The sequence below is a fragment of the Sorex fumeus genome, unplaced genomic scaffold (assembly GCF_029834395.1).
Source record: "Sorex fumeus unplaced genomic scaffold, SorFum_2.1 ptg000081l, whole genome shotgun sequence".
In the NCBI taxonomy this organism is placed as follows: domain Eukaryota; kingdom Metazoa; phylum Chordata; class Mammalia; order Eulipotyphla; family Soricidae; genus Sorex; species Sorex fumeus.
This window is the reverse complement of record NW_026606138.1, coordinates 10,723,988-10,749,937: the sequence shown is the minus strand read 5'-3', so window position 1 is coordinate 10,749,937 and position 25,950 is coordinate 10,723,988. Positions and strand designations below refer to the sequence as shown.

The window sequence follows — 25,950 nt, the reverse complement described above, 5'->3', positions numbered from 1 at the left end:
AGTGACTTAAGATACAGATATAAGCTGTACCCAAGTGAGGACAAAGTTGTAAGTATTCATTCTGCTAAAATGAAGCACTCTTGGCCTTGGCAAACTCAGGTAAGTGTTAACCCCCCACTCCGGGTACCTTCTAAGAAATGATCAAGTTGTCATTTAGAAACAAATTTCAGAGTGAGCAGTCTGTGAAAATATGCACATTTATTCTTTTAATTGGCAAAACACAGACTTTACAGGTCATTTCATTTCTGGTTTTAGAGGACAAATCTGAGTAAAACGACTTCATTTACTGGCTTGAACCAAAACATGTTTTAAAGCAAAATATACACTTCAAATATGTTCCAGGGAGGACAGATATTTAAATAACGTGTTTCATTTATACTGTCTCCAGGCTCCACTTTCAGGTACGCGGGAGCCCACATTGTTAAGGCTAATGGTGGCTTTGGGGGCGGGGGGGAATTCATGCACACCCAAGTATGTATTTCAGTTATCCGGGCAAAACACAATAGGAAAGAACAATGACAAGACATTTTAATTCCAATTGTTTTCCATTTTTTAAAATGTAAGATTGACATAAAGTCTGTCCAGCTTTTCAGAGAACCTGAGTGAGTTAAATGCAACAGTAAATCACTACTTCTACTTAAAGCAAACTGACTTTTTACATTAAAAAAAAAAAAAAGGAAAAGGAAAACACATGTTCTCCTCCAGGAAACAGACCAGAGTGTTCCTCCCCCTAGCCCAGAAGACCAGGCTGAGGTGGGGAGAGGATGCCTAGGGGGGTTCAGGGTGGGATGGAGCCTCCTGGTCTCTGCCAGACCTACCTACTTGCCACCTCCCAACCTAGCAGAGATTCCTGAATCTTGGGAACTGGAATTTCCTGCCATTGATACTGCACACACACTTTGAAGGAGCTATCAAATAGTCACCTCTCAGTTACTCTATGTGGCTTATTTTTGTCCTGAACCAACAACCTGGAAGTAAAGGCCTCGCAGCCCAGCGTGCCTTTTCTGATCTACCTACTTCCCATGAAAACCCTCTGAGGAAAAGTGTTAAGGCAGCATGTGTTCAGAAGTGTCACTGCTTCTAAAAATAATCTGGAGGAGTCAGGCAGGAAGCCCAAGTTCAAATGTGCTTAAGTACTGAGTTGATTAATCAGCTATGAAGAGGTCTTTTGAACGCACAATTGATTTTTAGCCAAGTGCAGAGTATCAAGATTCCACTTGGTTTTAGAAAAGTAGGCCAGGTCGAGGGAATATCTAAAGTGTCTGAAAAACTGAGACTGCATGCTTTGTCAGCCTAAAAATAACCAGGGCGTGGAGCCAAACATGAAATACATTTCAGCAGGAAGGTGATAATGGAGAGCCAAGCAGATAATATGCTGAAGACGGGAGAAATCCCCGCTACTGGCTGATGCTGACTCAAAAACAGTGAAAAATCCAAACTTCCAAAAAGCAACAACACATACAGTCAGTGTGTAGATCACCCCCAAAAAACCCAGTGCTATGAAACATGCCCCATGGGTTTGACCCGACAGCTAAAACCTGACCAGAGGCTAGCACTCCGATTCACCTTCAGTTTCAAATAACAGAGAAATTCCACACCCAGGCCCTCATGTTGGCATCAGAATGACTAATTTACAGATCAAAAACAAAGCTAAGCTGCTGATTTGAGATCGAAAACAAACAGTCCTTAATTCTAAAAAGGCTGTTTAATATCTCATCCCAATTAATTCATCCAGGAAGAAGGGGGAAGACATTTGGAATTGCATTAGAACACGTTGTTTAGAGCAATATAAAACATTTGGAAAGTGAAAAGAAAGGACAATAAATACTCAGTTCACACGAAATGTGGGAAAACAGGAGAGAGAAAATGCAGCAGGTGCTATGTTGGACCATGGAGACACTCAGCAGTCAGGAGCACTTCCCAGATTACTCTTTGGATCTCAACTCAAACGACGTCCACTACACACCAAGTGTGTGTGGCCCAGCTTCGGAGAATCTGCATCCCCCGTTGACCGTGAGAGAAGCAGGAACACATGGTAATTCCAACCAAGACCTCTGGGGACCATCAGAGCGATGAGGAATATGGTTACTGGTCCGGCAGGCCTGGCCTGCGCTTAACCCGCTAACCTTTGGATCCTGGTTTCAGACTGGCAAAAACTTTGGGATTCTTAAGGGCGAGGGAGATCTCATTGAGGAAGGAGATAAAGTGGGAGTCTCTCTCGGATTTCTTTGACTCAAAAATGACAACAATGGTGAAGTGCGGCTCTGGGCGGGTCAGGAAGTAAGTGCTCTGGACTTTGTCGTCATAGAAGTGGACCACTTTCTCCAGGCTGTTCAGCTCGGACATGCGGTCGGTCATGATCATGATGACATTGGGCCAGTGCATGACGGGCCTGTCACTGGGCAGAGACACCACGGCCGGATACTGGTCCACGCCCTTCGGGGCCTCTCGGTAGGAATGCGGGTGGTGGTAGCCGTGACCCTGGAAGCTCTCAGAACCTCTGTTGTCAAAGATTAAGGACACGTTGGCAGCATCATACTTCCTGATGAAGCTGGAAATCTTTCCAAAAAGGTCTGGGTTGGCTTTTGCCGTCAAGGTTTTCATTTCCGAGGCTGTCGTTTGCCGGCTCAGCGCCTCGTGGAAATAAAAACTAAATTTGGCCAGAAGCATGTTTTTGAGCTTCATCAGCCAGAGGAAGAGGTGTGGGGGCTGCACGGCCTTCTGAGACTGTCCTCCGAACAGATGCTTCTTGGTCTCCCGCTGCTTTTCGAAGATCTGGCCCCAAGTCTGCAGTTTGGCGTGAGCGCTGTGCAAGTTAACCAGCGACGGGAGGAACTTCCACTCAGAGACCTGAGCCTGCGCCTTCAGGAGGTGACTCAGGACATCAACCTCCAACTGGAAGCTGCTTTCCAAAGGACTCAGGATAGGGTGGTGAAATCTGCAGCAGAAGCACAATTAGGAGAAATAAGTGGAAATGTTAGTACACACACACACACACACACACACACACACAACACACACACAATTAGACAATAATGGGATAGCTGGGGGCAGGAGAAGGAAAATGGAAAGACTGCTGATATACTGAAAAAGCCAATTTGAAATAACCTCACCAAGCTTAGGACTATGCCTAGGTAAATAAGTGACTAGGGAAGGGGTGAGGTAGGGGAAAGAGGGAGAGAAAAGAGAGAGGGAGGAAGAAAGTATAATAGCTACCTTCTTTTGAAATTTATAGAAATCAAATTAGCTAGAATTCTTAACTTCTTTTATTTTTTTTTTTTCTGGAAACTGTATGACTCAATTTATCATAAAAAGAAGGCATCGTCTTTGGGCTGTGGTCCTAAAGAGGCAGGGGGAAAGAAAAAGTCACTAAACACTTCTTAAGTACATACACAATAGCACTGTAGCATTGTCCTCCCGTTGTTCATCAATTTGCTCGAGAGGGCACTAGTAACATCTCTACTGTGAGACTTGTTGTTACTGTTTTTGGCATATCGAATATGTCATGGGTAGCTTGCCAGGCTTTGCCATGCGGGCAAATACTCTCGGTAGCTTGCCGAGCTCTCCGAGAGGGGTGGAGGAATCAAACTCGGGTCAGCCGCGTGCAAGGCAAATGCCCTACCTGCTGTGCTATCACTCTAGCCCGACATACACAATACATACAAATATATTTAACATTCAATGTAAGCTACTATTAAACCTGGTGCAGTAACATCTCCATTGTGAGACTTGTTGCTACTATTTAAAATTATAGATCATGGGCCACAGAGATATCACAAATAGCTGTTTGTGCATGCTAGAACCCCAAATTTGATGGTCCTTGGAGCACTGCCAGAGATAACTCAGAAAGTCCTCAAAGGGCTGCTGAGTATGGTTCACCCCCCACCACCAGAAAGGGGGTGACAGATCCTAAGCCTTTATCTGAAACACAGTAAGATAATAAAATACATCTCTACCAAAGGTAATTATTTTTGCTAGAAAATGCTTATCTAATCCTACTTCCCAAATCCCTTCATATTTATTAGTTAAAAACAGAAGTAGCGAAATAAACAATAGCTAACCCTTCAACTGCTTTTAATTTACCTTAAGGTAAAATCCAAAATCCCCAAGAAGACAGTAAGGTTCTTGAACAATCTGGGCCCTTTCAGACAGAGCCACATTCCCATTGTTCTTTCACTTCTTCCAGACATGAAGTCATTGGAACACTGTATCACGAGAAGGGAGCAGTGCAGTTTCCTGTCTACTTGGATGAGACAAAAAGTATTCTAAAATGCTGGATGGTGATGTACAGCAAGGAATACACTTTTGGGCCAGTAAGAAAGCTCACAGGATGGGAGTGCGTGTCTGGCATGCAGAGGTCCTGAGTTCACTCCCTGCACTACCAGCCTTAGCCCGGGAGGCCCCCGAGGTTGGTGTGAGCCCTGCAAATCTGGCCTGCACAGCTGGCTGAGTGTTAGCAGGAAGGAGCACCGCTCACTCCTGAGCACTTCTTGGCTGGCACAAAGGGAAAGAAAGAGAAATGGCCAAAAGAACTTCCTCAGAGAATGACACTTTATATTACAACACACCAGGAATATTCGTGGAAATAAAACTAGTGTGTTTTTGGGCGCTGGAGCAATAGCACAGTGGGTAGGGCATTTGCCTTGCACGCGGCAGACCTGAGTTCGATTCCCAGCATCCCATATGGTCCCCTGAGCACCGCCAGGGGTAATTCCGCAGTGCAGAGCCAGGAGTAACTCCTGTGCATCACTAGGTGTGATCCAAAAAGCAAAAACAAACAGTGTTTTCAACTTCATATCCCCCATTATACACAATATACTCTTGATATACATATATGTACATATATATATATATATAATTAGACTACTACTCACTACATTCATTTTATGACTCAGTGATTGCTGCCTGCTTGCAGGACACTTTGCCTTCCACGTGTCACAGTGGTATCCTGGGGGAAGGTGCTGGGAGGCAGAGGGGTGCTCCCATGGGGAGGATGGGGATGGGATGAAGGGGCTGAGGCTCATGGAAAGGCTAGGAGGCAAGTGGGAGCAGGACTTCCTCTTGATGCCTCAGTCTCTGATGGGGTTAAATATCCCAGTAACATCCTCCAGTTTCTTAGTACCTGTCTCCCCCCTTAGCAACTCAATCACAGAACTGATCAGAAACACCGGGACATTCACACCCTTGCTTTAAGCTTCTTGAGGGGAAGCAGGCGCTGTCTACTCTCTTTTCTTCCCCGAATGTAGGATACACAGTGATCACTCAGTACACGTGGTCACTGATCACTGGGAAGATCTGGGTCCCTAGTTTCTGCCTTGTGACTGTGAGTCTGCCACCCCTAAATGGAATTCACTAATAAAGGGACCGAGGGGCTAAGGAGAGTCCCCTCTATGGACCCTGGGGGGCTGCCACGCTCAGTCTTTTACTTCTGGAGAAATGTTCAGGGGGAGTCAGCATCTGCCTGGCATGGTGCAACCCACTCTCAAGGGTCCCCCATTAAGCTCTCCTCTCCTGAAGATCCAGCACAGCTGAAGAGAGTGCTGGGATCTTCTCAGTCAACGCCTCTTTTCCAAAAGCTGGGCCACACCTAGAATTTATTGAGCATGTCTTATGCTCCAGTACCATGAGACGTGAATAGAGGGTCTGAACCCACACAATTTAGCTGTTTCACTGCCGAGTGCTAGCAGCGTCTTACATTCTGTGATGGCCTGGGCTGATGAGGACAGTGCCCGAGATCTGTTAAAGAACTGGGGGTAATCACCACAAGTATATCCAGACGGCTCTGGTTTTCTCTTTTCATTTCTTTTCCATTTTTTCTTGGTATTGGAGCCACACCCAGCAGTGCTCGGGCCTTACTCCTGGCTCTGCACTCAGGGATCACTCCTGGCAGGGTTCAGGGGACCATATGAGGTGCTGGGGATCAAACCGGGTCAGCCATGTGCAATGCAAGGGCACTACAAGCTGTACTATGGCTCCAAATCCCTCTTTTTCAAAAATATATTTAAACTATAATAATAAAGAGACTATGATTAAGGAAGACCATATGAGGCTGGGTATTACTGTAGCACTGTCCTCCCGTTGTTCATCAATTTGCTCGAGTGGGCACCAGTAACGTCTCCATTGTGAGACTTGTTGTTACTGTGTTTTGGCATATCAAATATGTCACGGGTAGCTTGCCAGGCTTTGCTGTGTGGGCAAGATATTCTCGGTAGCTTGCTGGGCTACCGAGAATCAAACCTGGGTTGGCTGTGTGCAAGACAAACGTCCTACCCACTGTGCTATGCATATGTTCACACCTCATATGTTCCCGAGCCCTGCCAACGGGTATTACATAATAGAAATTATCATATGATATATAGAATATAGTTACATGCCAATAACTATTTTTTCTGTTATCAACATTTAAGTCTCAAGCTAGGGAAGCTAAAATATGGGTGGAGGTTAACCTAGGCTAATGACATAATCAAGAATCAGAAAAGTAAACCACAGTCCAAATCCTCCAGTTCATGAGTGACTATTCAAACACTGCATTTTTCTGTGATGGTAGTAAGGTAGGGTTTATAAATATATATCTTGATATATATATTTATAATTTTTTAAGTAATGTATTGAATCACCATGAATTACCAAGTCACAAAATTTTCATGGCTGAGTTCCCAGGTACAATGTTCAACCATCAACACCTTAACCAGTGCCCACTAACATTTTTCTACTTTTTTGAATTTTTAAAAACTATAGTATATACACAAACCCCCCGAAGCATGTCTCAAATTTGTTCATTTATTCAAAATGTTCTTACTACATTAGTTCCTTGACAGTTATAGAATATAAACTCTATAATTCTATTCTATTCTATGTATCAGAAAAAAACTGCCAAGGAACCATAAAGAGTAAGATTGAGAACAATAAGAAAATGGTATAAGACTGGAGAAAATTATACCACAAAAACCCAGTACTTTAAGTTATTTTTCTGCTTCCAATTAGAAATCATCCTTTATAGCCAACATTCTTCTTGAATGAATATGAATTCTCTATACAAACCTTCTCAAAGGATTCTGAACAAGCTCTTCCATAAACACAGACTCAAAGTATTTAAATGCTAAACGTTTATTAGGATGAATGAGAATGTCGAAGCAACTTTTTTATCCTTAAGAAGAGCTGAAAATTCATGTTAATGTTATTCTGCCAAGACTTTGAGATGAGCATTCTGATGTATCATTTCCCCATTCTAGTCTGCTGTGTGCCCCATATACCTATTCACAACACGCTCCAGGAGAGTCGGTTAAACTGCTGCAATCCCAAACTATACACCTCAGCTACAGCAGCAAGTTCCCAAGAATCTGAGTGAGAATCAATCCAGAAAACTGGCTCTTTAGAGAAAAAGTCTGGGCAGGAAAGAGAACTCAAAGCTGGAACACAGACTTTGCATGCACGAGCACTAGGACTGAACCCCAGCAAAGCACAGAACCATGAGCACTGGCATATACGGCCTCATGCAAAAAAAAAAAAAAAGGAAAAGAAAACAAATAAATATAAATTAATAAATCTATAAGACACAAACTGTAGCTCAGTGGTAGAGCCATTCCTTGCATGTATGAGGCCTTAGGTACAATCCCAATACAAACACAAAAAAAGTTAATATAGCAACAATGTAAATGTATCAAATGCCACTGTAAAGTAACCTTATGTTAAATATCATCTATATTTTGCTATAATAAAAAGTAGAGCCATAATCTCTTTTAAAACTAATTTGTTTGATTTTTAAATATAAAGTACATTAAAGATAATGACTAATTAACCAAAAGCTTGTCCTCTGGGACTTTCCATGGTGGAAGAAGTAACAGCTCTTTTATGAATACAAATAAAATAAATTTAAAACCAAACAATTTCTATTGGTAGAAAGACTGTGTCCTGTGTCATAGAGGAAATAAGACTTGAATTGAACCATAAATCTTAAATACCGTGTGATTTAGTCATGAGAAGGGCTTATATTTCTAGTCCCTAGGCTTATCCTTATAAGCATCCTGAATCACCATTGTCATGTGACTCTGTAACTCCTCCCACGGAAGTGGACGAGCGTTCCCACCCCTGAACTCTGGTCTGGACCACGTGAATTCTTTTGGCTTAAGGGACATTCACTGTCACTGTCCTCCCGTTGTTCATCGATTTACTCAAGTGGGCCCAGTAACGTCTCCATCGTGAGACTTTGTTGTTACTGTGTTTGGCATATTGAATATGTCACAGGTAGCTTGCCAGGCTCTGCCATGGGGGTGAGATACTCTCGGTAGCTTGCCGGGCTTTCCGAGAGGGGCAGAGGAATCGAACTTGGGTTGGCCATGTTGGCTGTGTGCAAAGCAAATGCCTTACCCTCTGTGCTATTGCTCCAGCCCCTAAGGGATATTAATAGATCTTATTCAAAAGACTTTGATTAAACTTGTTGTTGGTTTTGTTTTATACTTTGGTGATCCCACTGAAGAGTTGTTTCCCCCTCTAAGTCTGGGCTCACCATGTGCAATGGACTAACAGAGAAAGCAAAAAAAACTCAGGCCAGAGAGAGAGAGGTGTATGGACTGAATGCATGGCTGGCTCGCAGAATGCCTGGGTTTGCTCTGTGGCACCACCAGGAGGGGCTCCCTAGCACATAGCTGAGAACAGCTTCTGCACACTGGCAGATTTGCCCCCCCCCCCAATCAAACTAACAAAACAGCAAAACTCTCCACAGAAGGCCAAACCTGAAAGACCAAAATTACTAGGCATCTAGTTCAAGACCAGATCAGCCAACTCACAGCAGACAAAACCCAGAAGGCCCAGTGAGCCCGAAAGTGCAAATTAAAGACTGCTTGTTCTATAGATAGAATTGTTGTGTTAACAGCTAAAATTATGATAGAAAGGCAAGATGGGGTTCAGGAAATTTTAACCACTCTCTGCTTTTTATCAAACCTAGCATGAAAACACTCAGGTGTGAACATTTCTTGGGGTCTTCACTCCCTATGAAGAAGGCTCCCATGGTCGTCTGAGACTGACATTAGGACAGCCGGAGAGACAGCACAGCAGGTAGGGCCTTTGCCTTGCATGCAGTCCAACCCAGGCTCAAGCCCCATCACCTCATAGGGTTCCCCCTCAAGCACCCCATGAGTGATCCCTGAGCACACAGCCAGGAGTTAAGTCCTGAGAACAGCCAGGTGTGGGCCCAGAAACAAAAAAGATTCACACTAGGGGCTTGATAGTTCAGCAGAGCATTTGCCTTGCACGCAACTGACCCAGGTTTGATCCATGGCTTCATATAAGGCCCCCTAAGCACAGAACCAGATAAGCTCTGAGCACTGCTGGATGTGCCTCCCTCCCTTACAGCCTTCCCGCCCCCCCCCCCCCAAGACATTAAAAGTAAGCTTTTGTATACTTTTCTCCTGTTATGATGAAAAAAAGCCCCCAGTGGGTAACTTAAAGGCACGGAGGAAAAGATACTTTTCCTCCCTGACAAATTCAAAGCAAAATAAATACTAAGAAACAAGGTAGGAAAAGGTAAATACACCTTTACATTTGGCCTGTGTTTTAGCTTCTGCTTAGAATCTTCAAAGACTTCTCTTTGAAGTTTCTTCCTTTTTAACCAGGAGTGGCTGCAATTTAAAGCAGTGAATGGGCCTTAGATGAATTAAGAAAGGTAGACTGGGGCAAGGGCTGGAGCAATAGCACAGCGGTAGGGCATTTGCCTTGCATGCAGCTGACCGGGTTGGCCCATGTTCGATTCCTCTGCCCCTCTCCGAGAGCCCGGCAAGCTACCAAGAGTATCTCGCCTGCATGGCAAAGCCTGGCAAGCTCCCCGTGATGTATTTGATATGCCAAACATAGTAACAACAAGTCTCACAATGGAGACATTACTGGGCCGGCTTGAGCAAATCTATGAACAACGGGAGGACAGTGCTACAGACTGGGGCAGGATCACAGAATCTACTCTGAGCCTTCCCTACTATGGTCCAGGCATATCAAGCACCTGAAGGAGAATGTGTCCCTAGAAACAGCACTGCTGTTGGTTTTGCTTATGAAATTTCAGTGGGTAATGATTAACTTTGCTGAACTAGACACAAACAACTGTTTAATTAACAGTTATTATCACAGATCCTTTTATACAGGAAAAGGAAGTACTGTTTAAACAAATCATAGTTCTGCCTTTTAGAGAGAATTTTGTCATTTGAAGCATTCAGATCAAGAAATTGTGCTTCCTATAAACAGAAATTTTGTGTACCTCAATTTTTAAAATATTCCTTAAATTCCAACCATGAAGATATAATTAGTGCTTCATTATTCAAAGGGTTGGCAGGCAGTTCAAAGGGTTGGAATGCATGCTTTACATACAGGAACACTGACTTTTAATCACAGCACCCCCCACGTGGGACTCGAGCACTACCAGGAGGGACCCTCAAGTACTGCTCTCCGAGAAGACCCCAAACACTGCTGGGTGTGACCCAAATACTTCCGAAAATACAAAATGATAAAAGAAAGAAAATGATATATTACTCTTATGTTAGAGGGGCTTTTAAAAGCTGTCTAGAATGGGTCAATAATTGCTGTCCACAATGAATCAATACTCACTGACTAGAATGGATCAATAATTGCTGCTATTACTAGCATTACTGGGGTTGAAGTCATTGCAGAGCAGATAGTTCACTTGCCTTGCACACAGCTGACCCAGGTTCAATCCCAGGAACCTCATATGGTCCCCTGAGCCCACCCTGAGTGATCCCTAGGCACTGAGCTCAGAGTGAGCCTTGAGTACTCTCCAAAAGGGCACAAAAACCAATAAATAAGTAAAATTGGCATTCCTTCTTAAAATTGTTTTTTTTTAATTTAGGAGAAGAGGGTAAATATTAATTTGCATTCACGATCTCCCTTTCAGGCTTATTTTAACCAAGACACAGAAAATAAAGCCAGAATTTTCCTTATGTCTACTATACAAAACAGGTAAGTCAATCAAAACAAATTCTACAGAAACAATGTTTCATTTTTGCTTCCTTGGGGGGAAGAAAGCCCAAGTTCTACCTCGGGAGTATTCTAGGATAAGATTAGACACCCTGATTCTGGGTTCGCTAAATTCAAAGGGTATTTCCCCCCACCCCTTTTCAAGCACATGCAATAGAAATTCTTATATGACTGAAGTCAATTATTCCATTTTAAATGCAGTTTTACAAATTATTATGGTTCTTACATATAAATTTATGTTCGCTTACTAATGTAATAAGTTCGGGCCAGAGAGTTAGTACAGTGGGTAAGGCATTGCATGCAGCTGACCTGGGTTCAATCCCCGGTATCCCAAATGGTTTCCCCCCAGCACCACCTGAACTAATCCCTGAGCATCGCAGGTGTGGCCCCAAAGACAGAAACAAAATCAAAATCAATTAAAAAAATAAAACTTATGTAATCAGTTTATCAAAAGAGGAAAACTTTGACAGCCTGTGCTGGTGAGACATGCTTCCTGATTTTTGTGGTTTTCATGCCAAAAAATTAAAAATTTACAAAGCCAGAGAGAGAGCTTAACAGGCTGAGTGTGTGCTTTGCATGCAGGAGGTCCACTTCAACCCACATGGCCCTGGAGCTTTGCCCAAAGCAGTCCCTGAACATGGAGACCACAGCCCCCAAACACCACTGGGTATGGTCCCCCCAAACAGAGGAAAATGTCAATATCGTTCTTCTCTGATTTCTAGAGAAAAAACATGCTTCCATTTGTCTCTGGGAGCAGAGTGGACAGTGCAGTAACCCACCAGGATCTGCACCTCAAATGAGGGCCAAGTGTGGTGCCCTACATCACACTTGATAATTTTCTTTTTTTTTTTTTTAATACAAAGACAATTCATCATCATTTAAGGATTCATATAATTTTTTATAAGCTTTCTGACAGGGATCAGCTGTGTCGGGACTAATAAATATCCACTGAAAGATAAATAGGGTTTTTTGAGAAAAGATGAACTCTTTCAGACAAGAGAGTATTAAAATACAAATTTGTTCTCTAGAACACCAGAATCATGGTGGGAGGGGAGGGGGGGAGAAGGGAGGGAAGGGGGAGTGTTTGCAGTAGTACAGGTAGCAAATCAAAAGTTATAGGGAAAAGTGTTATCCACCCAAAAGACAGAACACGTAAACCCACTTCTCAAAGAAAATTTAGTAAAGAGTTTTACATAGTCGGGGCTGGAGCAATAGCACAGTGGGTAGGGCGTTTGCCTTTCACACGGCCAACCCGGGTTTGATTCCCAGCATCCCATATGGTCCCCCAAGCACTGCCAGGAGTAATTCCTAAGTGCATGAGCCAGGAGTAACCTCTGTGCATCGCAGGGTGTGACACAAAAAAAAAAAAGGGAAGAAAGAAAGAATTTTACATTAGGAATTAATCTTGCTCAAGTTAACCTCAAGTCATTAAAGAACCCAAAGTCGTTGGTTCATTTAGATAATTTTCTTTTTTCTCTTTTTTTTTGGGGGGGGGGGGGGGCAGGGCATCACACCCTGAGGCCTTTTTCCTTACTCAGGGGCGTGGGGGGTTACACCCTGCAGTGCCTGGGTCCTGGTACTCGGGGTCAGCAGGGCCACACCGGGCCCCCAGATGCCTCGCTCCCTGGCCCTCCTCGCCCACACCGACCTGGAGCTGTACTTCTTGAGGATGGCATCCAGAAGGCCCACGAGCTCTTCGGCGTTGATGAACTTCTGCGCGCTCAGGGTGTACATCTTCTCGTAGAAGTCTGCGATCTCCATGCGGGCCTGGACGAAGAAGCAGAGCTGCTCCGACAGGTGGGACAGGAGTTCCTCCACGTGGGGCGCGGCGCCGCCTGGCACGCCGCGGCCCGCCACCACCTTCTTGAGCTCGTTCTGCAGGGACGTGTAGATGGTGCGGATGGAGTCCTTGCGGCTGAAGAAAGACTGGCCCCCTGCAAGGCAAAGGCACCGCGGGGGGGGGGGGGGGGGGGGGGGGGGGGGGGGAACGTGAGCAGAAGCGCAGGCCGCCACCCCCGCCCACCCACCTTCTCTCCAAGGGACAGAGAGCCTGCGGCCACAGAGTTCCCAGACTCTCCGACGCCTAGGACTGGGAGTTCAGTTCATTTCGTGGCTCGTAATTTCACTGACGGGTGAGGTCGAAGGTGGCCTCGCGCGATGAATGAGTGCAGCCCCGCACCTGTGCACCATTTCCCTGGCCCCGCACTATGCTCTTCCAGCTCTCCTTCAGCGAGCAGGCGGATTTGTTTCAGGGGATCAATAAATTAACCTAGCAAATGACATCAGCCTGGATTTAAAAGTCCTTCCTCCTGAAGACAGAACACCTGCATTAGAAAACGCTACTTTTGTTCCTACTAAATCAGAATTTTTTTTTTCCTGCTCTTGAGTTTAGATTTTTTTCCCCGTTGATTCCTGTCTTTTAAACCATATCAGAAAACAAAAGGCAAATACCTCTTTCATATACAATAACTATGGAACTATGGAAATCCCAGGGGGTGGGGGAAGGAACTACTCACTGCCTTTGACAAGATTGACACTAGAGGTTATAATAAGCACCACACTGTGAATTATTGAGAGCAGGAAGCAATTATAAATAACTGCTGCTGTAACTCAAGGGTTCCAAAGGAAACCAGCAAAAATAAGATCAGATACGTCCTTTTATGTCTAGTCCAAAAGGTCAAATTGGCATATTTCTAAATTAATAGTTGATCAAATATTTCTAATAATTACAAAGCCAGCTTTGTATACGTATTCATTTCTGGTTTGGTTTTTTTTGGGGGTGTCACACATGGTGGTGCTCATAACTTACTCCTGGCTGTGTGCTCAGAGATCATTCCTGGCAGGGCTTGGGGGACTATATAGGGTGCTGGGGATCAAACCCAGGCCAGCACATGCAAATGAAGTTCCTTACCTGCTGTACTATCTCTCCACCCCCTTCTCTTTTTTTCCTGGTTTTGGGGAGTTAAGGGGATACACACGTGGCCACGCTCAGGGCTTACTCCTGGCTCTGAGCTCAGGGATCACTCCTGGTGGAGTTCAGGGGACTCTATAGGCTGCTGGAGCGATAGCACAGCGGTAGGGCGTTTGCCTTGCACGCAGCCAACATGGCCGACCCGAGTTCGATTCCTCAGCCCCTCTCAGAGAGCCCAGCAAGCTACCCAGAGTATCTCGCCCGCATGGCAGAGCCTGGCAAGCTCCCCGTGACGTATTCGATATGTCAAACACAGTAACAACAAAGTCTCCAATGGAGATGTTATTGGGCCTGCTCGAGCAAATCGACGAACAACGGGAGGGCCTTTACTTTACTTTACTTTACTTATAGGCTGCTGAGAGTCAAACCCAGGGCAGGTAGCATGCAAGACAAGTGCCTGCCCCCTGCACTTTCTTCAGTCCCATAAATTATGTATATTTTCTTAAACAATTCTATATCCCAAGAGTCAGAGGTAAGTCAGAGGAAAAGTCACAAGGCAGGTTTGAAACAATAATCCACACAAATATATAAGACTCAGATAAATGACAGTTTAAATTTTCTATTTATACATACATAATGCTTAATTAATTTATTACTCTCCAAAATAGCAGGCAGGGAGGAAGATTAAGCATTTATAAAATACCTTCTTAGTAAATGGGTCATTTCAAAATAGTTTTTGATAATTACCCAGTTTATGTTTCAAAAAATTAATCTTAACACCCCTTACTCTGCGGATGACCAGCTTGTCTCAATGTAACCAGAACTTTACAGATTGTAATGATTAGGGAATGATGAAGTCTGGTTTCTCTGTGTTTGAACAAAGTCCCTCAATTTGGGCTATCCTAGACTAAAAGTTCACAAAGATATTTGGCCTACTATTCCTTTCTACAGTTAAATTTAAAAAAAAAAATCATGTGCCCCTTGGAAATTTACATTCTGTAAGCAAATAGAAAGTGTCCTCCAGAAATTGTCTGCATGGAGGCAGCGGGAGGGTGGGAAAGGGGGTTATGATGGTGGGGAATGTGCACTGGTGGAGGATGGGTGTTTGATCGTTGTGTTCAGTCACTGTGTGTCATTGTGTTCGATCATTGTGTTTGGTCATTGTGTAACTCAAACATGAAAGCTTGTAACTATATCTCATGGTGATTCAATAAAATAAAAATTAAACAAAAAAAAAAAGAAGGAATTTACTACAGCACCACTGGGTCATTCCATTACCTCCCAAGGTTGACATCCCCCACTTTTGAGAAACACTGCCCTAGACGGTTAGTCACTCTGACTAAAGACTTAAAAAGTGTTTTCTGCCCAAAACTGCCCAAACTGATGAACCAGCATCCAATCATTCCTCCTAGTCAGAACAGGAAAAGCCCGACATCAACATTCCTCATTGGAATGGACCCTCGAAGGCAGCCCACTGTCTCAGCCTGCGGATTTTGCAGGCTGACAGTACAGAATAGGCTCATGCCCGCTGAAGAGGAGGTGCAATTAAAAGCATTGGGTAAATGTGGAGGCCTGGGTTCAATCCTGGTACTGCTTCAAATAAGAGATCGAGAACAAGTGAAACTCAAAGGCTTGGAAAAGTCTGACTTGCTTTCAAACTCCAACTCCCAAATTAAGTAATTAAACAACCTAGCCACATTATTTTTATTTATTTATTTATTTTGGCTATTTGGGTCATACCCTACGCTGCACAGGGGTTACTCCTGGCTCTGAACTCAGGAATTATCCCCTGGTGGTGCTCAGGGGACCATATAGGATGCTGGGAATCAAACCCGGGTTGCTTGCAAGGCAAATGCCCTACCCGCTGTGCCATCGCTCCAGTCCAACCAACCTAGCCACTTTAAACTGCTGTTTTTGACATAGGACTAGTAATAGAGTTGCTAAAAAGAAGGGGAAAAAGGTAACATTTAATGTGCAACATCCCTAGAACAAAGCACAGCTTCAATAATGCAATTTTCTTTCCTTTGTATCTGTATCTGGGCTGGAGCGATAGCACAGCGGGTAGGGCATATGCGTGCACACAGCCGACACAGGTTCGATTCCTCTGCCCCTCTCGGAGAGCCTGGCAAGCTACTGAGAGTATCTCACCCTAACAGCAAAGCCTAGCAAGCAGCTGTAGCATATTTGATATGCCAAAAACAATAACAACAAGTCTCTCAATTTGTTGTGAAACGTTACTGGTACCTACTTGAGCAAATCCATGAACATCTGAGGACAGTGCTACAGTGTATCTGTGTCTGAGCAAACTCCCAACAATAACAATTGAGGTTCTGAAATGGGTTGCAACTGTCAAAGAACAGCTTTCAACTTTATGGAAAGCTGGGTGACCTCAGCTGCTACTCCCTCTCCTTTCAGGCAGGATGGTCCAAGGGAAAATGTTCCCTAAGTGTAAAAATGGGATGCCTTCTTTCAAGAGGGGGCCAGTCAAACTGAGGGGGCCAGTCAAACACAGAAACACAAAGAATACCTTTAGAAACTTATCAATAAACATCAAACCCTAGTATGTGAAACCAAGTAAAATGATACTAAGAGACCACCAACTCACTTCTTTAAATAGGTCTCTACTCAAACCTCTCAGGAACACAACTTACCATCCAGTGGGCCTGGCCTGCCTTCCTGCTGGGAAACAAGGAATCAGACACTTGCCTTCTGTAACTTTTCATTATTTTTAAATTTACAAAACATGATTATTTTTCATTGTTTCCAGAAGGTTCTATTTATGCACGCTCGTTATTTCTCAAGATTTCAACAACCACACATTATCAAAGGAAAACATCTAATTGAGTGTTTTATTCTACAATTTCTTGCTAAGGTTACGTTTAAAACATCAGTTCTCACATTATTTTCTACTCCCAGGAACTGGAGGTTGAGGAAGTTCTCCAGGAATAAAACAAAGGGACAATGAGTGTGACCTCAAGTCCTCCAGAGGCCAGAGCTAGCATGCTCTACATACTCTTAATCACTGATCCTTCCCCAAACAGCTATCTTTTCCTCTCTGAAAAACTGCCCAGGACAGAACAAAAGACTCTCTGCAGGCTTATCCTTTGACTAAAGGCTCATCCATACTTGGAATCACCAGGATACTCTGCTGAGCGGTCCAATAAACACCACTCTCGAGAGTGAGGTCAAAAAGACTCACTCTTGGTTTGGAGAGACGGCTCAAAGGCTGCAAAGCACACTTTGCAAGCAGGAAAGCAGGCACCATAGGGTCCCCCAAACACCACCATAGCAACTCCCAAGTACATCCAGGGAAGACCCAAAAATCAAAAAGGGGCAAAAAACCAGACTGGCATTATAAGCACTTTCTAAGTGTTAAAAAAAAAATGCACAGAAATGTTTACTTTTATACTAGCAAGGTGAACACAGAAATATTACTTTAGAAGTAAATATGATTTTTTCTCTGAACTTTTTAAAAAAAATGGTGAAGTGGAGGCCGGAGAGATAGTATCACAGGTAAGGTGCTTGCCTTGTACAATGCTGACCCATGTACATTACCCGGCACTTCTCGTATATGGTGCTCCAAGCAGATTCCTGAGCAAAGCCACAGGTAAGCCTGGAGCACCACCAGGTGTGGCTCAACCTGCCCACTTTCCCCTTCCCCCCACCAATTAAAAGAAGCAGAAGGGTCAGAGAGACAGTACGAGGGGTAAGGCCTTATAGGCAAGGCCACTTGTGTTCAAACGCTGGCACTCTGTATGATCACCCCTGAGCACTGCACCACAGTCAGGAGTAATCCCTGAGCACTTCCGTGTGTGGCCCCAAAACCAATAAATAAATAAATATAAATGGTGAAGTTATACTGCAAGCAGGGATAGCACATATATACCAAAAAGATGTTTGCAGATATTTTAATTACAGGATTTGTTTCCTGTACACATGAACAAGTTAAAAGGTAGTGACATTAAACATGCCACTTTCAGAAAACTGACTCAGAAGGGACCACCTGACCACTTCTGAGTGATCACCAGATCCAGTAAACTGCTCCCTAGGTCAGTTTCAAGGTGCAGGCCTGAACTCTGCAGGCCCTGAGTTCCCAGTGCAGATACAAGTTAGGATTTAGGCGAAATGAATTTTACCCAAGGGTCACTTTGCAGAACCCAAGTCAAAGACAAAGGCCATCTTACATGTGTTCTTATACACTCAGCAGCTGGTAATGTTCCCTGAAAAACCCAGCACATACAACTTCAAATGGAGGAACAGATTTTCTAACTGGGTTCTACAAATGGACTGTGGAAAATGTAACAGAATCACCTCAGATTATATGAAAAATTGTACAGATACATATTTTTTCTCGCAAGTAAATCCACAGCTTTCATCAAACCTTCACAAGTGCACTAAAAATACTAAAAATCATGACATTGGTAAATCACCAATCACCCTGATGGAGGAGAACCTAGAAAGAACAAAAACCCTGTTCAACAATTATTCATCTTCAATCTTACAGCCAGCATCCCCCATCTTCATATACACACATACCATACAGTACCTGGCATACATAAATTTCAATACTTGCACAGTTATATAAGTCATATGGATGCAAACAAAATCTGACAGTTCACAAAGCAAGTTTTCTGGTTTGGTTTGTCATTTATCCACACAACAGCATGTACATAACTTGCCCACCTGCTTTAGAGAAAAAATAATGCTGCAACTACAATCACAAAGTCATGAGAAGTACCACTGAAAAAGGGGCAGGAAAAAAATGCAGGCTAAACTGTTTGCCCAGTTTTTGTCACTCAGCTAACACACTAACAAGTGCTACTTACAACACACTAACAATTCCAATAGCTAATGCAGACCTGAACTCAGAAAGCCCTGCCCCTGCTTTCCTGAATATATAGCAAGCTGAATATAGTCACCTTCAGGCAATAATAGGACACTGGGGATAGAAATGTAATCTACGCTCCAATCTACTCTATTCTGTTCATTTGAACATCATGGGTGCTTCATTCATACCAAACTCTGCCCCTCTTGTAAGTAATGGGCCTAAGCATTAAAACAATTTTAAAAGCCCTGTTATTGATAACATTTATTATTGGTAGCTATTAGTAATACTTTGTATACATAGTCCTTGGCATTCACATATACTATTTTCTCCTAATCGATTCATAATTGCTTCTACTACTGAAAATCAAGTGAATCCGCTTTGCATCTTATTTTAGGGGCAAGATTTATCATAAGGTGGTAAGATATTTATCATAAGGTGCTTGATATTTCCCCCCTTAAGCTATTTGGCTAGTGCCAGGTAATTTCTTGCCTTCGCTGCCCAGTATTCATTCATTTCTTCATTAAATATTTATTGAGGGCGGGCAGGATTCCACCAGTCTCTGGGGCCTTGACCTGAAGGTATCAGAGGACAGTGTTCATGAATTTTAATTAGGTTAAATCCCCTCTGGCCGCAGAGTCACTGGTTAAAAAAAAAAAAAAAAGGCGAGAACACAGTAGTTTTTTCACTTCTCATCTAGGGCAGTAATCCATGCACTGGACAAAATGGATAAATGGATACACCCATTGATCTGGGGCACAGCCGGGCAAAGAGCATCCACCCGCGCCGGCCAATCTAGCAGCAGCTGAGGCAGGTGGGCGGAGTTTTGGGGGGGGTGGGGAAAAAAAAAAAACGAGGCTAGGAAAGGACCGTGGGAGGCGAGTTTGGAGCCTGGGGCTAGGAGTGGCACAGCGATAAGGAACCTAAGCCCCCGGCCACCGGAGCTGAGACCCCACTTCCTTCCTCCTCCGGGGGCGCGGGGGGGCGGGGCGAAGGTACCTAGTTTCTGCCCCAGGTAGGTGAGGCTGTGATAGACCTTCTCGGCCGCGGCCAGGTGGGCCAAGGCCGCCAGCAGCGACAGCCAGCTGCCCCCCGCGCTCTTGTTGGCCTCTCGCTCCTTCTCCACATTGTCCTTGGCCTTGTCGTAAGAGAAGATGCCCAGGTGAGAGAAGAACGTCTCCAGCACCGCCTGTTCCACCGGGACCGGGGCGGCCAGCGGGATAGACTCCCCCATGCGAGCCGCGCTCCAGCTCCACCCACGTGGCTCTCCGCGCCCGCACTTCCGGGTTCTCGGGTTTCCCCCCGCCGCGGCCCGGCGTGCGTGCGCGCGCCCGCGGCGGGTGGCGGGCTCGGGGGCGCGCCTGCGCCCGCCCGCGCGCGGACTAGCCCGCGCTAGAGGCTCCCGGCGGCTCCCGCAGCGCTGGCCCCGCGGGTCCCGGGCCCCCGACCCCAGCTCCGGCCGGGAGGCGGCCGAGAAGTCGCGGCGAGGCGCTGGATGCCAGCGGGGGGCGCGCCTGGAGGCCCCACCTCGGACTGCGTCGGCCTGTGACGTCACGCTCGCATGACGTCGGTCGCTGGGGCCCGAGCCTGCCTCCCGGTCTCGGCGCTGGGCTGAGCGGGGCTCGGGCTGGGATGCGCTCGTCCGGGGGGGTCGTTGCGGGGTGCGCGGGTGCGTCCCTTCTCGGTGCCCCCGCGGGAGTCCCTTCCCCTCTGCTGCCCCACTGGTCATCTCGGGCCCCGTGAGTGGCGCGGTTTCCAACTAGAGCGGCTCTGGATGAACCCTGTCCAGGCTTGTCCAGACTTCTTGATTTCGCGTGTTTCCTTTCCTGAAAAATCTTCCACTGTTAACATGCGTCATGGACAACTTTGTAAACCACGGTGTTTAAGTAAAGGGACGGGGGAGAGAAACTTCATATGAACAAGAAACATGGTTCTACTCACAGTTCTAATATTCCCAATTATTTATTAGGCTGTTTGACTTATTAAAATAAGAAGTGGCTTTCCAAGGCTTGAACTGCGTCTCACAGAGATGTAGCCATAACTCCCAATGGTTCCTGCTTTGGGGAGAGGTGAGGGCTTTTTCCCCCCTGAATTTTTATTTTATTGGTAAGTGAGAATAATTAAAACCCATTTTGAAGAGTTTTTGCTAGGACTGTCACTGTCACTGTCCTCCTGTTGTTCATCGATTTGCTTAAGCGGGCACCAGTAACAGTCTCCATTGTGAGACTTGTTATTGTGTTTGGCATATCGAATATGTCACAGGTAGCTTGCCAGGCTTTGCCATGCGGGCGGGATACTCTCAGTAGCTTGCCGGGCTCTCTGAGAAGGGCAGAAAAATTGTATCCGGGTCAGCCTCATGCAAGGCAAATGCCTAATGACTGAATAAACTCCTTTTTTAATTTTATGTTTTGGTTGGGGAGGCGCTAGGTGGTGCTGGGCATGGGGGACCATATGTGATGCCAAGAATAGAACCGTCAGTACTGCAAAAGCTGGGACCTTATCTGCAGCCCTGTCAGGCTTCCTATAAGTGGTCTCAGAATGAAGGCCAAAGTGATGAATCTTCTGTTAAATCAGCTGAGTTCATGCCCTTCTGCCATTCTGTAAGTACATTTAATGTTGAACAGAATTTCTAAATCCAGCTCATAGATTGTCCACTAGTAAGTTTTTTTTCCTTTCTTCCTTGTACAGAGCGTCCTCAACTTTCTTGTGATTGCAGACTGTCATACCCATTATAAGTAGAAAATTTTATTGGCTATAAATAACCAGCAAACTCAGTTCAGCCTCCCCTACCTTCACTCTGCTCAGAACACCTCCTTTATCCTGCTATTGGGAAAAAGCATCTCATACAAAGCACATCTTATAGTAAGTGCTGACTGATGCACGTAATGTATTGACTGTCATACTGAAAATGCTAACAGAATTCCCAAGAGCCTGGAAAGATAGTACAGCTGGTAAGGTTCCTTGCACACTATGAACCCTGGTTTGTTCCCTGGCACCCCATATGGTCCCCTGAGCAATGCCAGGAGTGATCCCTGAGCACAGGACCAGGAGTACCGAGTTACCAGTATTAATAAGAAAGAAACGTAAGTACTTAAGTCACTGTCACTGTCCTCCCGTTGTTCATCGATTTGCTCGAGCGGGCCCAGTAACATCTCCATTTTTTGGAGACTTGTTGTTACTGTGTTTGGCATATTGAGTACGTCATGGGTAGCTTGCCAGGCTTTGCCACGCAGGCGAGATACTCTCGGTAGCTTGCCAGGCTCTCTGAGAGGGGCGGAGGAATCGAACCCGGCTTGGCCAGGCTGACTGCACACAGGGCAAACGCCCTACCACTGTGCTATTGCTCCAGCTCCACTTATTAAGTAAGTACTTATAAAAGTTATTAAGTACTATCATCTCTGTGAGGTCTTTTTTAGACCTTGAAAAGTCACTTCTTGTTTTTGTAAGATGTCAGACAAATTGTACAGAGCCCAGCTGGATGTGGTCTAAACCCCCCTCACCTCCAAAAATAGAGAAAAAGGAATTTCCAAAGTAAAAAGGTCAAAGATCAGGGAAGGCAACAGCTCAGTGGTAGATTATTTGTTTCTATTGATGGGTCTCTGTTCGACCGCTCTTCATGCTCCCCCAAAAAATATGAGCTTCCAGTGTGGTGCTTTCCCGTTGGTCCCATCAGCATAATCCTGTACAATCTCATCATCTGTTTTTATGTTTTTATGCCTCTTCCTACTGAGTAGTGAACGCTCCTCAATTATGAAAACTAATACGGGACAGAATTTTCTGTGTGATAAAGGTAGAAAAGGCAGCAGTCATATTATTTCAGGAGCCAGTAATCAAAATATTGTATTGCCCCCCCCCAGCCAATAGACAATGAGAGTTATTAGAACTTATAAATATACCCAAGTAATATAAGTATCCCTTAGATAATAAATGGTGGCGTCATAAATCATTGGGGAAAGGTAAATTTATTTTATGGGCCAGGAAACATGATTATGGTGGGGGAGACCTTTGTCCTGTTTTCTACAAAGCAGAGCACTGTACCACTGTCCTCCCATTGTTCATTGATTTGCTCAAGCAGGCCCAGTAATGTCTCCATTTTGAGACCTATTGTTACTGGGTTTCGCATATTGAATATGCCATGGGTAGCTTGCCAGGCTTTGTTGTGCAGGGGAGATACTCTCGGTAGCTTGCTGGGCTCTCCAAGAGGGGCAGAAGAATTGAACCCAGGTTAGCTGCGCTACAAAGCAAAAAAATATATATTTACAAATGTAAAAACAAAACCTTAAACAGGCTTTTAGAAAAATACCAATGGGATGCTGGAGCAATAGTACAGTGGGCTAGTTGCTTGCCTTGCACACAACCAGCCTGGGTTCCATCTCCAGAACCCCATATGGTTCCTCCAAGCCCACCAGGAATGATTCCAAAGTGCAAAGCCAGGCATAAGCCCCAAGCACTGCTGGTGTGGCCCCCAAACCAGAAATAAATGAAAATAAATACTAAATATCACTGGAAATGAGTGGATCTATGCATAGAGAAAAGAAAAACACTATAATTATAAAAGATTTGGAGGGACACAGGCTCAATGGCCTGAAGCTTTTGTCTAGCAAGTGCAAAGTCGTTAGTTCAAACCCCAGTGCCACCTGTAAGCACCAATATGATCCTGAAAACTGCCTTTTGGGATCTCTAGGAAGAAAGGGCCCAGCCAGGGGCACATATGCTGCCCGAGTCCATGTGCTGCTTGCACCCACATGGCTGAGCACATGTGGTGCCTGAGCACATACGTTGCCCGCATCTCCCCTCTTGAGATGTGTACTTTCATGTCAATGCTGGGATGTGTGTAGGGGCTCTTCCTGCCCTTGGAGAAGCCTGGGTTCTCTCTTGAGCACATTACTCTCCCCTCTGTCCCACTTTCTCTTCCTCCTTCCCTTCAAAACCTCCAAATAAAATCTGTTTTACTTCAAAAAATAAAAAGAAATAAAAGAAAAAAAGGGCCCGGCCAATGGCTTTGTAACTTAGGAAGTATCAGGGGGCAATAAATGATGTCCTAGAACTGGGAAGTTGACTTGAAAGTTGGGGTGCTTGCATTGCATTCTGGAGCCCCAGGTTCCATCCCCAACAGGAGGATTGGGGAAGAAGCTTGAGGTGAATTCCCCGTGCTTAGGTAATCCTGAACACTCCATGGTCTGGGGTCCCAAGTAAGGGAAAATAAAGACTGTAAAAGAGTTGGAAGCATTATAAACAAAGAGATTGACTTGTCTATATGAAATGCTTTTAAATTTTACATGTCAACAAAATGTGATGCCAACCTGTAAAAAAACATTTGTAGCATGTCACACAGAAGTTGAATGTGCTTCAGATGTCATGATCTATTAAGTATAGAAATGCAGGTTAAACTATCCAACCTTTACCAGATTAGGAAAAGAACCACACTTAATATTAAGTGCTGTAAACATGTAGAGAAACATGTCGGTTCTCACATATTGCAGATGGGCATGTTATTTGCTATGAGAATCCTGAAAGAAAAATTGACTGTATATATTGAGATAAATGAGTGTACAATATCTACAACAGATATGCTTAGTAATAACTCACTATTGTACTGTTATCATTAGCCTCATCAGACTTTTTAATCAGGAAAGCACCTAAAAAATACTTTGGATAGGGTTTGTAAAAACTAGTTCTCCTTATAAGAATTTTATAGGAGGCTGGAGAGATAGTACAGGGGTGAAGGTGTTTGCCTTGCATGTACATGTGTGTCCCCTGAGCTGTACTTGAAGTCACTCTTGAGTCAGTTAGGAATAGTTCCTGAACACAGCTGGGTATCATCCCAAAACAAAAATGATGGTGATAATAATAATAAAGAATTTTATAGGAAGATAATAGTGCCAATGACATGTCAGGCTGTTTAAATCTTTAAAATTATAAAGCAAAAAGTTATCTTGAGTAACTATGAAGTTGAACATAAGCAGGATACTTCTTACAGTTTGTTGTTGATGGTATGACAGCTCTCTAAGGTTTCGCCATTAAAAATTAATGACTTAAAAAAAGGAAATAAGTTGCTGTTTCCTTTCTATTTCTGTGAGTCGGCAATTCAAGAGCGGTGCAGTTGGGACAGATCTGTCTCGGTCTTCCATAAGGCTGTAGTCAGGTGTTGGTTTGTGGTCATCCCAGGACTTATTTTGGAGCAAGAGAATCCACTTCCAAGGCACCCTGCCCACATGTCTCAGGAGTTGGCACAGGTTAGCACACACGGATCTCTCGATAAGGATGACTTGTACCATAGCAATTAGCTTATCCGAGCAAGTAATCAATCTAAGAGACCAAAGAAGGAGATGCAATGCATTTGTTGGTTTAGCCTTGGAGTTCACTCCTCACTACAGCCATATCAAGGCAAATCTGATCGAATTTGGACACAAAACTAGTAATTCATGTATCTGTAAGGAAGATGGGAGCCTGACTTTCACTGATGAGGCTGACATTTCCAGAATAAAGAATTATCTATATACTTTTTGGTTTTTTCTTTGGGGAGGGGCTACAGCTGGTAGTGCTTGATTGCTACTCGCAGCAGGGGGCTGGGGGCCAGATGGACACTTCTGGCAGTATTTAGGGGACAATGCCATACAGAGGGTCAAATCTAGGCTACAGGAATGCAAAGTGAGCCCTCTGGCCCTTTGAGCTCTTTCTCCAGCTCCTACAATTATCTGTCTTCTAAAAACAATGTTTAATTATAAATAAAACTGTTAAATTTTTCTGGACAATGCCAGCATTTGGAATTTTTTTTAAAACAAGTAATTTCTTATTGATGGCAACTAATTGGTGTTTGTAGCATTTTTATCATACAGTAGATTGCATCCATTCACTATACTTTTCTAACTGAGTTGTCCTACATGCAAGTACATGTTTTTAATGTTGTCTGTCTCCTGTGCTGTTCCTCTAAGTTTTCTATTAAAATACATTAAACTATAAAAAGAAATAAAAATAAAAACAATGTTTAATGATGGGGCTGAAGAGGTAGTACAGAAGGTACTTGACTTGCTGTGACCAACACTGATTCAATGCTGGCGCAGTATGTGGTCGGTCCCCTGAGCACTACCAGGGTTTACTCATGAGCAGAGAGACAGGTGTAAGCCCTGAGCTGCAGGAACTGTGGTCCAAAGACAAACAGAAGTCTAATGATGGAAGCCCTTAACTGCTTCTTTGGTAATATTGCTCAAGAAGTTGTTCTTAAATTCAGAAGTAA

General features: G+C 44.3%; 1 protein-coding gene across 1 annotated transcript; it reads right to left on the bottom strand.

Annotated features, from left to right (window-relative positions):
• Positions 1–719: 719 nt before the first annotated feature.
• KICS2 (KICSTOR subunit 2) lies at positions 720–19,992 on the bottom strand. Its single transcript, XM_056130758.1, has 3 exons — positions 19,713–19,992; positions 12,626–12,911; positions 720–2,938 (listed from the first exon to the last, which is right to left on the bottom strand). The coding sequence occupies exons 1-3, from the start codon at positions 19,945–19,947 to the stop codon at positions 2,122–2,124; spliced, it is 1,338 nt and encodes a 445-aa protein (XP_055986733.1). The 5' UTR covers positions 19,948–19,992; the 3' UTR covers positions 720–2,121.
• Positions 19,993–25,950: the final 5,958 nt, after the last annotated feature.

What these genes read in the sequence shown, in the direction of transcription:
- KICS2 (XM_056130758.1), bottom strand. Translation starts at nt 19,947, where the DNA reads ATGGGGGAGTCTATCCCGCTGGCCGCCCCGGTCCCGGTGGAACAGGCG. An exon ending in CTACCTGGGGCAGAAACTAG is followed by an intron (nt 12,912 to 19,712) that starts GTACCTTCGCCC and finishes TTTGCCTTGCAG; the next exon opens with GGGGCCAGTCTTTCTTCAGC. An exon ending in CTCAAGAAGTACAGCTCCAG is followed by an intron (nt 2,939 to 12,625) that starts GTCGGTGTGGGC and finishes CTTCTGCTGCAG; the next exon opens with ATTTCACCACCCTATCCTGA.